General features: G+C 40.2%; 2 protein-coding genes across 7 annotated transcripts in view; one reads left to right on the plus strand and one right to left on the minus strand.

Moving 5' to 3' along the window:
* The window catches only part of cfap57 (cilia and flagella associated protein 57), a 55475-nt gene extending 54743 nt beyond the window's left edge, over window positions 1–732 (plus strand). For all 6 annotated transcript variants that reach the window (XM_037975328.1, XM_037975330.1, XM_037975331.1 and 3 more), the window contains one exon: window positions 538–732. In XM_037975328.1, the coding sequence (XP_037831256.1) occupies window positions 538–696 (159 nt within the window). In that variant the 3' untranslated portion in view covers window positions 697–732. The remainder of the gene's footprint in view (window positions 1–537) is intronic.
* A 163-nt stretch (window positions 733–895) lies between these two features.
* On the minus strand, window positions 896–13621 carry nuf2 (UF2 component of NDC80 kinetochore complex). The gene is made up of 13 exons (XM_017441625.3): window positions 13468–13621; window positions 12350–12424; window positions 8504–8580; window positions 5371–5432; window positions 4040–4137; window positions 3751–3824; window positions 3275–3368; window positions 3130–3192; window positions 2868–3005; window positions 2643–2783; window positions 1384–1559; window positions 1171–1306; window positions 896–1088 (listed from the first exon to the last, which is right to left on the minus strand). Exons 1-13 carry the CDS (start codon window positions 13588–13590, stop codon window positions 984–986), a joined length of 1362 nt encoding a protein of 453 aa, XP_017297114.1. The 5' UTR covers window positions 13591–13621; the 3' UTR covers window positions 896–983.
* Window positions 13622–16079: the final 2458 nt, after the last annotated feature.

Genomic DNA, 16079 nt, shown 5'->3' on the forward strand with positions numbered 1-16079 from the left:
GGGGGGGGGGTAGGGGTTATACCTACATGTCAACGTCTTCCAGTAAATCCACCGGATTAAAGCTCAGAATCATGTGTCAGGAGAGAATTATTGTTCTTTTAAAACCTGACAGCTTAGTGGTTAGCTGTTGCCTCCCAGCAAGAAGGTTCTGTGTTCAAACCCAGGTTGGACCTCGAGTTTCCTCTGGGTGCTTAAAAAAGTTTAAAAACGTGTGAGTCAGGCTGGTTAAAGAAAGGTTAATTAAAATGACTACATTTCTTCCTTAGACCAAAGCTAAACATCTGAGACTCGGAGAACCAGAGGCCTTACTAGCTAGTGTGACAGATAGAAGGTGCAGGAGCAGAAAACAACTGTCATGAGTGTGTGTCCTGGAAACGTAGACATGTGTGAAAGTCGGATAAATCCAGTAAATCAAAGGATTCTGTGAGCAAACACATTACTCCAAAGACTCAATCCAAAGGTTTCTCTCAGTAACTTCAGAGATGTGCTGGTTTTATTTGCTGAAAGTGTTTCTCCTCTCGACTGTGGTCTCTGCAGGAGAACATGAGCCTCATCACTGAAATCAATGAGCTGCGGAAGGAACTCCAGTCCGTCCGAACACGGGCCAAAGATCCCAAAGCTCAGCTGCTCTTCAGTCCTACGAGCCGTCCCATCTCAGAGGGAGGCCTGAAGAAGACGTCAGCTGAGCCAGTCTGAGCCCGGACCTGCCAGGACCTGCAGCTCTGAGTCCCAGCAGACCGTATGATGCCTGAAGGTTTAGAAAGAATATGCAACTATTTCTAACCTTCTGTTCAGTTTAAATTAGACACCTAAAACATATTCATCCAAAGTCTCCTTCAGCTCTTTAATTCTTGGTTTAGTATAGTTATTATTTGGATGTTTTTGCAGTGGTAGGTTCAGAGTCAGGAAGAACTGAGACACACAAAGTCTGAATTTAGACATCTTTAACTTTAAAAAGAAGATAAAGTCTGAAATGAGCAGGTTTAGAAGTTGGACATGTTATCGAGTTTTAGCTTCAGGTCTGTGAAGTGCGTTTCGATCCTCTTGTGCAGCTCATCCATGGATGCTGACAGGGTCTCATACAGCACCTGAACACAAACACCTGTTAGTCTGACGCCTCACAGATTCCTCCAGGTTCCTCCTCGTCACACGTGCTGTCTGAGGCTGTACCTGAGCCTTCTCTGTCTCCTTGCTGCACACCTCTCTGAGGCTGGAGATCTTGGCCTTCAGCTGCTGCTTCTCTCCAGAGATCTCCTGGATTCTAGCTGCCATCTCCTCACGCTTCTGATGGATTTGGTTACAGTGCCTGAGGAACAGATTGGGTCAGGTTCTGTATCAACTCTCCATGTTCCTGAGTGCGTGTGATCAAACTGAAGTGAATACCCCAAAACTTCTTGAACATGCTGCTCCTTCATCTCCTTCTTCTTCTGCTTGCGGATGTTCTGTTTGCACTCCTTGTCCATCTTCATGGTCTGAGCTCTCTTCAGCTGGCTCTCCTCAGCACACAGGTGCTTTAACTCCTTCTGCTTCTTCTCATACTGAGCCATCAGCTCCTGCTCCTGGATGGATCACACTTCTTATCACCCAACAAATGTTACAGAGCACAGAGAACATGTCCTCTCCTCCTTCCAGCAATAAAAACGATGTACAACACAAAGTCTGACTGCTGGTCCTCAGTTACTTTACAGCCTTTTTATGTATTAAAAAGTTTCATTTGGAATTTGCAGTCTTTAGGCTTCATCCACACAAAAACAGCATAAATAAATAAAGATGGAGGAAGCATCACATTAACTTCTTTTGTCTGAAACTGAAGCTAAATTTTCCTTTTTAAAAACAATGTGCTGCAGCCAGCCACTAGAGGGCGCTTGTCTTTTGTGGCTTTCAGCTCTGGCCCTAATTATAATAAACTCAATTATGTTGTTTTTTGTTTTTTAAATTTGCTTTAATTTTATGTTCTTTCAAAATGATGCAGTTTTATTCTCTGTATGGTTTTATAAAATCATGAGATGTGGGGAGGGGATATATTTATTTCTATTTTACAAAACTTATCTTTACAATGCACCTTACTGATCATCTTAGCAGTAAATGGTAAATGGTCTGCACTTGTAGAGCAATTTATCAAGTCCGATTGTAGCTTCAGACCACATTCATCCATTCATCCACCCTCTGATGGAGGTAAGCTACATCGTAGCCACAGCTGCCCTGGGGCGGGCTGACAGAAGTCTATAAACATGAGGCTGTATATGTTTGTCTGCTAAAAGGTTAAATTATTGCATTTTCCTTCATGAAATTCTAAAATTAAAATCAAAATGTTGAGTAAAAACATCTCAATAGGACTTCAGTTATTAAATAGGAACCAAAGCTCAAACCTTCACTGGCACCAAACCAACAGTCAGTGTGAATTTGAAGAAAGAGGAAGTTGTTAACACAGATGTGTGCATCTGGAACTGCACACAAGCTGGAAACAACTAACATTCAGGTGGTTTCGGCTGCACCATCTGAGCTGTTTATTTCTGTGTGTGAGAGCACATGTGAGGTTTGGTCGGTTCGGTCGAGGCCCACGTCTCCACTGATCCTGAATAATGCTAGGAGACTTTCTGAAGGGGCTGGTTATTCCAGCAGCATGAGCACAGTGAACGTACCTCCTCCTGCTGCTGCTTGCTGTGGCTCATGCTGCTCTCCAGGTCCTGCAGCAGGCTGAACATCTGCTGGATCTCAGCCTCGGAATGAGTGACACCATGCACCATGTTCTGCAGCTCCACCAAACGCTCATCTGTGTCTTTCTGCAGAGGAACAGCACATGTGACTGGCAGCTGTGAGACGAACACTTAACCATGAAAGCAGAACAGCCACAACCTTCAACTCACTATGGAGCTCTTGATGCTTTTAACACTTTCCTTCATCTTCTCCATCTGACTTTTCAACTCCTCTGGAGACTCAACAATCTGAGACTTCAGTTTACTGATGTCCTCCTTCAGGTTACCAGCGTCCACCTTCAGCTGGGCCTGGTGCGCACGCGCACACACACACACACACACACACACACACACACACACACACACCTGCTCAGTAAAAATGCCACAGAAGCACATAGGTGTATAAAGTTGAATTTGTGTCACAGTCCCGCACCAACTTCTGGGTTTCCTCTGCGATTCTGGCTTTCCACTCTGCAATGGTCTCATTTGTGGAGTTCTGGAAAGAAACGGGAAGATTGGACTCTGAGGTCAGAGTTTGACAGCGTTACCTCCTCAGACTGTGCTCCAGCACCACCTACCACTTCCTGGTACTCCTGCATGGTGCTGGTCTGCAGGTGGGACAGAGCAGCTGCCAGCTCATCGGCCTCAGCCTGCTGCTCTGGTGGGATGGTTCTGAGAAAACATCTCATTACTGCTGGTACACCATGTCATTCTCATGTACTCCTAATAATCAGTCAAATTCATCTTTCTTGTTTCTCTTGGTGTGTGTTGTCGAGTCACTGTCATTTGAAAATCCCACCTGACTTCATCGTCTACCTCATCACTATGAAGGAAAAGCATCAAATGTCCTCTCCCAGGCTGATTTTTATCAAGTTTATCTTCTCTATAAAACAACAGATCCTGATGCTGGAGGGACATGAATCAGTGTCTGACTGTAGAAACAACTAGCTGCTTGGTTTAATCTTACAGCTGCTCTGTCTGCAACCATCACTTCCATAATAAACAGCTGAACTACAGAAAGAAACCACATTCACTGACAGGAGGAGATACTTACGTCAGCATCTCAATCTTCTTCTCTGCTTCCTGGTTGCTTCTGGTGTAAGCCTGCAGTCTGTCCATGTCTGACCTCTGACACACACACACACACACTCAGTCTTTAACTGGTTTAACAACTTTTAAAAACTGTAACATATTCTCTGGAATATTTTAGTCAGCCTTGTTATTTCGTTGTAATGAAGTGAATGAGTTGTAATCACAGCTTGTTGCTTTTCATTAATCAGAGGGGACATGGAAACATGTCGGCAGTGTAAGGACAAGAAGTAACCTGAACTGAAGAAACGTACCAGTTTGGCCTGCTTCTCCAGGACCAGCTCCATCCTCTGCTTCCTGAAGTGAAGGAAGTTCATGATGGCACTCAAAATGGTCAGAGTCCTCTGTTTTTCTGAGGAAAGGAAGCAGCTTCACAATCAGAAACATGTCTGTTCTGAGATCAGTAAACAGCTGGAAGTGTCTGCAGTCGAGCCCTGAACGATGAAGCAGGATCAGTGAAACTTCAAGCTCAGGATGTTTAGTGTCACGTTGTGCCTGCAGGGTTTCTGCACACCGCCTCACACACACTTATATTAATGATCATCATAGAATTGAAATGCATCTTTAAGATGCCTATGGCTTCGCTTCTCATCGAGCGACTAATGGCCCTCATGGCCACTGGGGGGAAACCGAACACACGGGACGGGATAGCGACGACAGCTTTGTGAATCGCGCTCTTGTGACTTGTGATTGGATATGAAACTGGAGGGATTTTGACCTTTCAAAGCAGTCCGTGTCTTTGTGTGTGTCTCAATAAACACTGCATGAAGTGTGGTATATTAGAGGAAAGTCAAACAGCTAACATTCTGCTTTCCTCCATGTTGGAAGTGGTTGTGGCCTGCAGCAGACTCTCCTCTCATTGATCAGACGCCCTCAATGACTGGTCTCAGTGACACGGGACAGAGACAAAAGTTAAACATGTTTCAGCGTTGTTCTGTGGCGTCGCGTGCCAGCGTGTACGAGCTGGAGCTTTCAGCCGCTCGGCTGGAGGAGGGCGAGCGATTGTCGCCTCATCGTACGACTTCCACTGAGAGGGAGCGGGTCAGGAGTCAACTTTCATTTTAACAGACAGCAACTAACAAATAAACCTGGTCTTCTGTGGGGTTTTCTTACAGTTTTGTGTTTTTTAATCACAGAGAGAATCTGTCTTTTTCCTGCTTTTGTCATGTTCACGTTAGCCTGACAAATATCAGACATAAAGACAATAATCTCACTGTTTTTATCTTTGTTCCTTGTTTTAAAAAGCAGTGGTGGTCGTTAGCTCTACAGTCATGTGTGTATTCACCAGGTTTCCTTCCTGGATGTGAGTGGGTTTACATGAACACACACTGATTCATTGATTTACTGAGCTATAATCAGCTTCATAAACCCACTGGGCATCATTCCTGATTGTTAGGGTTAGTTAAAGTGCATCTACTGGGAAAAAAAACCTACTTCATAGTTCAGGGCATGGCACTAATGTTTGCTCACTGGTCCCTCACAGTAAAAAGTGTTTACAGATTTTAAAGATGGTGTCTTTAGATCCAGTGAAGGGGCTTCATGACACTTCCCAAGAATTAAACAGCAGAAAGAAAAGGAAACTTACTTGGAGCCAGTAGATCATTGAGTGAGAAGTCGTACACCAAGCACATGGGCAGGAACTGCCTCCTGAAACAACAACACACAACAAACCTTTCAATCAACACTTACAAGTATTCACATTTAACTTAGGATTTGTTAAAGTTAAAGTACCTCTGAATGTTACACACCTGAGTGTGTGAAATTTGTTCTCCACATTTGACCCATCCCCTGAGGGAGCGGTGATCTAACCCCCTGATTCCAACCCTTAATGGTGGCAATGGGTCCCATTTTTACAGTCTTTGGTATGACCGGGCCGGGGATTAAACCCACGACCTCCCAGTGTCAGGGCGGACACTCTACCACTAGGCCACTGAGCTGGTTATTTGTCTGAATGAACACAGATACTGTTTAAATTAATTGATCCTGGTCTAATAAAAACTACTCTGTAAACCAATAAACAGCTTGAGATAACGACTAACATGTGGACCATGGAGAATCAAAGTAACCCAGATTATTTAGTCTGAATTAGCTGCTCTGCCCAGGACACGATGTTTGTCGGCTGGCCTGGGACTGAACCAGAGTTTCTACAGTTTGATTAAAGTGGACTAAAGTGGGCTGGTGTGAATGTCCCCACACTGAGGTCCAGCTCATGACCAACACAGACACAACAATATAAAGACCATGGCTGCACATTATTAGGAAAATATGAGGTGCAGTATTATTGTGATAATAATATCAACTGCAGGAACCTCACATTCTGTCATCCCACTGTCCACAACTCTGTGTGGATATTCCAGCCAGTGTCTGACTGGGTGAGACTGTCCCACAACCTTTGCAAGGATTCTTTCCTCAGTCTTGTTGCTTGAATTTTAAATGTGCAACACATTTTCCCTTAACATATCCACAGAGTTGTCAGTTCAACTCATCTCAGGAGCTGCATTTGACACCTGACAGGAACGCTTTTCTAACAGAACGTGCAGGTCTACAGATCCCTTTGATGATAAATGATTGAAAAACTGCTCCAAATCTGTTTAGCTTTATTTCCAAAGTGTACTCCAGGAGATATAGTCACAGACTGACTCAAGGTGGGCATCAGGCTGGCCATGGTGGGTATACTGTGGGCAGAGAAATAAATACACAACCATTTTCTGAGTTGTGCCTTCAAAAATTCAACATAAAATCAACCTCAAGGCTCACTGGTCACAAATACTCAAAATTCAGTGAGACTGCAACAGAATTTTCTCACAATGTTGAGTCTCCAAGAGTCGCGGATCAGTGAGTTATTATCTTTAGTGAAATAGGGGTCCATCTGATTGCCAAATTTAGTTTGTTGCGTACAGTTTCTTAGAATCCTAAAAACTGTATTATTGTGCTGCTCCTTTCTGCAGGGGTTTCCACAGCAAGTGAACTTATACAGAAGATTTTACAGAAGTGTTTTACTCCAGATGCCCCTCCTGATATCCTCAGGGTTATGAGACTGCGGCACTGACCACCAGTCTCCAGGGCTTCTTGCTGTTGTGCACTGATATGGTTATATTCATCTATACATTGTGCAGCCCTAGTGTAAACACAAGTAGATGCAGGCTGTATGTAATTCATCCATTCACTTAATCATCATTTGGACTGTGTGAGGTGACCTGAGGACCTGGAGAAACCTCCTGCATGCAGAAGGAGTTCAGGGTTTCCCCCAGAAAAGAGGCTAAGCCCGGTGGTAGGTGGCTGTTCGCTGGCCGATCGTGATTTAGTAAAAAACAGATTAAAGTTGACAGAAAGTTGAAAATATGGCTATTTATTATGTGATACTGTAAGATATTTGTGTCAAATATTTACACAACTACAGTTTTACAAAAAGGCACTTTTAAAATACTTTTAAAAACAAAACTACATTTAAAGCTGTGGCTCCGACGACCTGCTAACTCCAGGTAGCCTCAGGCGGCTCGGCCTCAGGGATCATCAGAGTCCTGCAGGGCTCCGTGAACAGCGCTCAGTGGAGATGCTTACATCGGTGCAGTATTCTCCATAAAGACAGGGGGCAGTACGCTACGTAACCAGCACCAAGTTATAAAAGGTGCATGACGAGACAGTGCGCGGGGCCTTCGCGCAGGGGCGGGGACAGCGCAATCGCGTCATTGTTGGCGTGCGCACCCTCGCACAGTGAGGTAGATGAAGGTAGCGGGTGGAAAAAAAACGTGTAAAAAAATGACACATTTATAATAAACCAGCGTATCTTAGCCTGGCGGCCCAGCAGGCTTATAACACACTGGGGGAAACCCTGGAGAACATGCAGAGTCCAGTCTGATCTGGTCACTTTCTTGGTTTTGGGACACAGTGCTAAACACTGCACTATCACAGTCCAACATTTTCTCTTTTCTTCCAAATTATTTTAGCTTCCCGTGTCGTCTGTTGTTAAAATATTTACTCACTCCCTGTTCTCCTGGACAGTCGACCCTAAGTACTTCAAGTCCTGCACCTTTGTGACCTCTGACCTCCTTGTAGCCTCACTGTTCCACCTGCCTCCCTCTCATTCACACACATGTTCTCTGTCTTTCTAAGGCTGACTTGTATTTCCAGAGCATCCCTCCACCTCTCCAGGTTGCTATTTACATTTGAAAAACCTTAAGCATTGTAACGGCAGAGTTTATTATAGGGTAACACCTGTTGTTGATGAGTCCTGACTATGTTATGATTTCTCACAGAATGAACTTGTTTATAGGAGTGATGTTGAATTTTCTCCTCATGGGAACCAGACTGACTTGCTTTTCCCTAACTCCTCCTTCTGCTCCAGTATTTCAGTATCTTTAATAAAAGCTCCTGTGTCGACTTGGGGGGCAGAGCTTTGATTCAGAGCTTCCCGTTCAGACCTGGGACTCTGATGGTAATTCCTAATTGTCTTTAATGCTCTCTATATTATAAATAAACCTGTTTGAGTGTTTTCATCTAACAGTGCCTGGAAGTTATTTTTCTGCCATGACAGCATCTTAAAAATGAATTTCTTTAAAACAATGCACTGATCACTTCTGTCAGACAGAACTGAGATATTTACTCATTTTTATTGACAAGTAATTCTTAATCATCTGAAGCTAAACCTGCAGAAAAGTTCAACATTTTTAACCTGCTACTAAGAGTTAACATTGAATAAACAAAGCAAGAAATCTCACATGCGAGTGTAGACACTCAAGATATAAGTAGCTCCTTCGTGATAGGCTGGATATTGAATGTTCTCCAACAACGGAACCTGTTGAGAAACAAAACAAAATGAAACGTACTGGAACAGTGAGAGCAATTTCTTTCCTTTTTCTGAAGACTGGAAACATTTGGGTTTCCCATCAAAAGATGAATGAGACAACAGAGCAACATTTAGCTGTTGTTTCCTGCTGTTTACCTCTGGATGTATAACGTGCAATGAGTATTTAATCACTGGGTACCAGAGCACCACGTGGGAAATAATCAGGGTTATTTATTTGTTTACCCTTTAATTTGGTCAGATTTCAACAAAACTACGTTTTCATGCTTTACAGGTACAAATATAAGTTAAGCCAAACCAAACTGCCTTATTAGAATTTTATTATCAAAAGAATATCAATATACAGAAATTAAATCAACAATGAAATTTAGGTAACAATATTATGTGATCACCTCTGATTAAAACAAATGTTCATGCTTAATCAAACTGATTTTAAAATGCTTTGCACAATAACTACCCTTTTACCTTTGCAAACTATAATGTAATAGGATTTTTAAATAAATTAATACTAATATGAAAATGTTTTGAACAGGAGGTTTTAGAGTGAGATTAAGTTATTATGCATGCAAGAATTTTGTAATTTAAAACTTTAACAAGTAAGTATACTTAAGAATTTGGACATGTGTTGAGTTAATAATTGCTATGGTTAGATTCAGGAAAATTAGGCTCAGAAAGAAAAATGCTTCTTTATCAAGCTAGCTTTAAAGTAATCAGGTGACTCCTCTGGAACAGACCGGTCAGGTGAGTTGTTCTTGATCAGGTCCATGAAACCTGGGAGTCCCCTGAGGTCGAGCTGAGGTCAGCAGCTGGTCCTGAAGGTCACCTGAACGCTTAGAGGCGACTGATTTCAGGATCTGATTGGCTCCTGGGCCTTAGCTGGTTATATCCCAGAGTTCAACAAGAATGTCAATAAATGTGCCTCTGACCAAACATATAAAGGTAATAAAACCATTAGGAAATCTTTACTGCTGGACTTTAACAAAAATAAAACAAATACAAGACGAACCATTTGAAAGACGAAGGGAAGGGGACTGAGATTTTTCTTTATACTAAATGTGTCACAGTTGTAGTGACCGATCATCTGACACTTGGGAAGTGAGGAAAATGTTTGTCTTCTCAGATTTACAACATTCTGACTCCAGGACAGAATTTTCAGCAACATTAATAATATTAAAGATATAATCTGATCAACCAACTTTATTACTCAAGGTTATTAGTTTAAAACCTGTAACATAATTGAAACATTTCTTCTGTAATTAATATTTTAATAAACATTGAAAACACATTTGATTTAAATAATCAAACATGGACACATCTCTTGTAAATAATCATTTTAACACATTTCAAAGATATCACATTTCCTTTCTTGTGTAAAATGTAAAAAACAATTAATTTCTGTTCTACAATCTCAAGAGAGAGAATTAGAAAGTGTGAGCATCAGTCAGGGATATGAAGTCGGCTCTCACTCATGTGGCCCTTTTGTTCCTGTAGCAGCTTCGTCTGCCTCTTCACAACACAAGGCCGGGTCCAACTGTTTCCCTCAGGGCTTTGCACCGAGTATTTCCTCCCCTCTCCTGTCCTTGTGTAGCTGGAACAGTTAGAAAGACGGCTGTGTTTTCTAACAGCCTCCAGCTGCTTCTCAGCGGAGCAGAAGAGACCTCATTAAAGCACATAAACACGCTCACAACAGCTTCTGACCAATCAGACAATACTTGGTGAAAACCTCAGTGAGAAACAGTTTGTCCAGTGTCTTGTGTCATGAAGACGGAAACAACATGAAGCAGTTTTTGTCACACAACAAAGTAGTGCTGGGCGATATGTAAAAAATCCTACATCACGATATGGATAATTTTATATCACGATAACGATATATATCACGATATGTCCCAATTACGTACGTTGTCAGTTATTCTCTGAAAAATATGAAAAATATAATCCAATTTCTTACCTTTTTCAAGATTTATTTCTAAGTGACATTTAACTGAACTTTCACAAATGAGATCTGCTGCATTTTAGTGCAGCAACATATATGTACCTGTTAGACGTAACAGTATCAAATGACAACAGACTCCATTATCTTCGGCCGGCTATAGTTTCACTTTTCACAACTTTCCCGGCTCTTTTACAACTTGTTTGTTTGCACTTTTTGGATTGTTAAATATTCTTTTTCGTGGTTCTTCTTTAAGTGATAGAAGAGGTTTGTTGTGTTGGCGTCAGATGAGAAAACAGTCTAATAGCAGAGTTAGCATTAGCATTAGCAGAGTTAGCATATTAGCTTTTTCTGCTCCGTGTCGGACTTCTTGAACCAAATCACAGACGTCCCCCTGGTTTTGGTAAAAGTCTTTCTTCTTGGGCTGCCTGCTAGCTGTCTCTACTTGTTGCGACCTCGGGTTTGATACTTCCTGCGTCTCCATCTTTCAGCACTCATGGTGAAAACACGGCGCCGCACAGAAAGCTGCTGCCGTAAAGCAGCGTCATGTCGCAAAACGGAGGTTCTTCACAAAATAGTTATTTTTTCTTCTTATTTATCACTTATATAAACTGGATGTATGCAAAGTGACAACACTAATACATTCGTCGTAGCCTACGTTATGAAATATTTACATGAATCATTGATACAATTATGATAGAAACGACAGAAGAAAATATATCACGATAGACACTTTTCTATCCTCCCCATGATATGGATCGTTATATCACCCAGCACTAGTCCCAAGTGAATGAGAGCCGACCTCGTGACTTCTCATGCAGGACGACTCCCGCTTGAATTATGCAGCAAGAAAAGAAAATGACCCAAAAACACACACTGCCAAAACAAAATCTCCAGACATTGAATCCTACAAAGTTGTATTCAAGCTGCTAAAAAGGAGACTGAAGGAACTAAGTGGCTGAAAGCAACAACAAGTGTGAGGCTGAGCGCTGACAGTCTGCTGATGTCAGAGACCTGAGAAAAGTTTAGGCAAATTAAGTACAATTCAGTTTCATCTTTTTAAGTCTTTTTGTTCCAGTACAGTGGCTCACCTAAAGATCGGATGTTCTGTTACAAATACTGCTGTCTTCTAAGTTGTATATCAGAACCAAATGTAAACCCCTGGAAATAATGTTGATGTACTGTCTCAAAGTCATCTTTGGATGTGAAACCCAAATGTTTGTTAGAAAACACCATGAGCTTGGTGTTGGGAGCGTTCAAAACCAGTAACAATAACGACCTGTAGAAATGTAAAAACTTGTAAAAGTGAGGACAATCGACAAAAAAAAATTATTGTTGTCTGCATCAAAATGTTAAGAAGCATTTGACAAATTGTTACAGATCATTGATATAAATTAAAATTGGACCCAAAACTAATTTTTAGGGCACCCTAATGGCAACATCCAGGAAGGAAGAGGTGAACACATTATGTATTGTTTTTCCACATGACTCATCAACCAATTAAATTAAAAACAACAACAACAACAAAAACAAAAATACTAGAAGCACTTCAAGAGCAGTAGCCTCAACCAAGAGGTTCACTGAAAATTCTTAAAAAAACAACAACAACCTGAATCCGGATCACTGTCAAACTCAATCAGTTGTTCCTTATAGCATGTTTGACGTTTCCTGACGATGTCATGATAATCCATTTATAACTTTTTGAGTAAACTGCTGAAAACATACCAGAGGATTTTCATGATGACTGCTAAAGAAGCCAGGATGAAAAAAGGTGTAGAGTCTGAGACCTTACAGTCTCAGAGGACACAAATTTAAAGGGTTAAAACTCACCATAGAGTGACACTCGGGCCTAAAGCCAGTCAGGAGATGCAGGACTCTCATGTACAAAGTCTGAACTGCTTCTGGCTGTAAGAGAGAAAAGGATGTCAGTCACAATGCTAGCCTGCATTTAAAATCTTAGTCTTATTTTGTCCACACCTGATTGAAACAAGCTCAACTGGACTTTGGTGCCAACATGAATCTCACGCCTAAAAAGGACATTTTATAAAATCTATTATTTCCCTTGATGTTTCTATCAACATACAAAGTGTTCTCATCCCTTGTAATTATTTATCCTGTTCATGCAGGTTTGGTTTTGTAAAGAAAAACAATCACAATTTAAACTAGAAGCACTCAGAACACAAACCTCTGCTAATACCGAGTTCACACAGAAAGATTTTTATGCCGATACCAATTGCAGACACCCATTGTTATCCACCTCCTAAAGTAGATTTCTGAGATGAGAACTGAATGAATTAGCCTGACCCAGTTGTTTATGTAACGGATTAAGAACATTTAGAGGATGAATGGGTTGAGGGTTCACTTTTCTCGTGGCGTCAGTGTTAGATCTGACCAGCTGAACCTTCGCTGCATCAAAAGCTGCTTGATTTCCTGAAGGATTAAAGACTTTCAGCAACAGGCAGATAGTTTTTGTTGTCAGCTTCCTATACTCCAAAAATTAACCAATCTGATTCATGAGCACATCCTTTTTAAAACCAGTGAAATGTGGAAAGGAAGGACATTGTGGTAGCTGTGAATAAAGGTTTATTTGTAGTTATTTAACAAAACATAACCGATATTGTTCTAAGTTTCTGACCATTCGTCAGAGGACATCTGGTGAAAATGTTATGACGATCTCTGAAAATATGTCAAACTATTTTAAAGTTTTGTGAAGGATTACGTCGAAATGTATCATTTTAAAACGCTGCCTATTTTGTAAACCCAGATTAAAAAATAATCTTGGTATAGTTTGAACGTTTTTTAATGCTCTTCCAATCGAAATAATTAGTTTTAATATAGACTTTTACATATCAAGAGTTAAACTTGCTAGTATTGTTGCTATTTCCTCATTTTGACAGTGGTGCAGTGAACTTTTTAAGTAGTAATAAAATGTCCGGTGTCTGACTGACCTTCGGGACCGGATTCAAGTCGCTCTTGTTGAAGTGTTTGGCCTCCTGACCGCTGAGAACATCGGTCCGATAAAAGCTCACCAAGGTCTCCGTGTTGTGGACGGGAAACGTGTTTTCAGTCATTGCCGTCACTCTCTACTACACACAAGCAAACAACACAAAAACGCAGGGTGGATAAAAACAAACGACAAAAATTGGCGCCTTCCGGACTGTTTGTTTCTTCTTCTTCTTCTAGTTGAGTTTTAATGGCGGTTGGCAGGAAACTTTAGGTAAGCATTACCGCCACCAACTGGTGAGGAGTGTGGACCACATGACATAAACAAAAAAACCCAAAAAACTATATCCTATTATACAACTTACACTGCTTTAAAAAATAAAACAAGGCGTCATATCCTCTACTTCCTGAATCTTTTTGTAATAAATCAACAATATCAAATTTCATTTTCATGCTACTAAGGTTTCTAATGAACTTATTTCTTTGCATCAAATAATTCCTACAACTCAAAAAAACATGTTCCACTGTTTCATCTTCCCCGCAGTCACATTTCCCTGTCTGATGTTTCCCTATCATAAATAATGACCTATTTAGTCCAGTATGTCCGATTCTAAACCGTGAAATAATGATCTCTTCTCTCCTTATTCTTTCTGTTCTTCTCATTTGACCAATATTCTTTTGAATTTTATATAACCACCTACCTTTCTTTTCTTCTTCCGATAACTTTTGCCACCTCTCTCTTGTTTTTTGTTTAATTATACCCTTTATTTCTGTTATACTAAAACTAACATTAATATCTATCCTCCCCCGATTAGTGCTCTCTTTGGCCATTCTGTCTGCCATTTCATTCCCCTTAATCCCGTGATGTGCTGGAACCCAAACAAAATTTACTGTTAGCCCCATCATATTGATTCTGTAAAGTGTTTGTTGTATTTCAATTAATATATCTGGTCTACTGTCTGATTTATTATTTTGCAAACTGAATAACGAAGAACTAGAATCTGAGCAAATAATTGATTTTACTGGTCTTACCTCTTCCACCCATTGAACTGCTAAAAGCAAAGCAAGCATTTCTCCTGTATACACTGAGACTCCATCACTAATCCTTTTTCCTACTTTAACTTGAAACTGTGGCACAATAAATGCTATCCCTACCTTATTAGCTGCATTTTTTGATGCATCTGTGTAGATTTGTATATAGTTATAATATTCATTTAAGTATTCTTGTATTATATATCTATTCATAATGTAAAATTTATCTTTATTTTTCTTTTCTAAAAAGGAAAAGTCAACCTTAGCATCAGGAAGTATCCAAGGTGGAACTGCAGATAATGGAACTGCCTGACATATATCTAACTGATTTAAACTAATTTCATTAACTTTAGAGTTTATTATCCATCCAAAGCTCTTTAATTGTTTCCTTTCTGTTTCCCAGCCATGTTTAAGCACCTCTAATGTTGGATGATCATTTCTTTGTCCCTGTAAATTTGACCAATAATTTAAGGATAATTGATCCCTTCTAAGTTTAAGAGGCATTTCTCCCATTTCAACCTGTAATGCTGCTGTTGAAGATGTTTTAAAAGCACCAATACATAATCTTAAAGCCTGATGTTGAATAATATTTAACTTATGGAGGTTTGAATCTGCTGCTGAATTATAAACTATACATCCATAATCCAAGACTGACCTAATTAACCCAGTGTAAATTGCTTTTAATGAATTTCTATCAGCTCCCCACTCTGTTCCAACTAAACACCTCATTATATTTAATACTTTCCTACATTTATCAATTATTTTCTTAATATGCACACCCCATGTCATTCTTTCATCAAACCACATTCCAAGAAATTTAAATTGTTTAACTCTTTCTAAATCCTGTCCATATAATTTTAATTTAGTTTTATCATCAACTCTTTTCCTTGTAAAAAACACTATTTTAGTTTTCTCTACAGAAAGTTTAAAACCCCATTTATACGACCATTTTTCTACAGCTAAAATTGCTCCCTGAAGCTTCTTTATAATAAAGTCTAAATTTCTTCTTCTTTTCCACATTGCGCCATCATCAGCAAAAAGTGAAAATCCCATTCCACCCTCTACTTCTTTAAACATATCATTAACAACCACTGAAAACAATAACGGACTTACTATACTACCCTGTGGTGTCCCATTTTCTATACTCATACTCTCAGAATAATCCTTCCCTATACTTACTTGTATTTGTCTTCCTTCTAGAAAATTTTTGATCCATCTAAACATATGACCATTTATTCCCATTCTTCTAATTTTAATTAATAACCCTTCCCTCCACATCATATCATATGCTCTCTCAATATCAAAAAATATTGCCACAACACTCTTTATTCACTTGAGCCTTTCTAATTTCATGCTCTAAACATAAAACTGGATCCATTGTACTTCTGCCTCTCCTGAATCCACTCTGATAAGACGATATAAGTCCCTTCTTTTCTATATAATATATTAGTCTTTCATTTATCATTCTCTCCATTATCTTACATAAGTTGGATTGTTTGTTTCTTCTTCTTCTTCTGTTGTTTATGGGTGGACGGAGGCCTTTTACCGCCCCCGCCTGGATGGGCATGGAACAGAACCTGCTGGG

The sequence above is a fragment of the Kryptolebias marmoratus genome, linkage group LG4, assembly GCF_001649575.2.
Source record: "Kryptolebias marmoratus isolate JLee-2015 linkage group LG4, ASM164957v2, whole genome shotgun sequence".
Taxonomy (NCBI): Eukaryota; Metazoa; Chordata; class Actinopteri; order Cyprinodontiformes; family Rivulidae; genus Kryptolebias; species Kryptolebias marmoratus.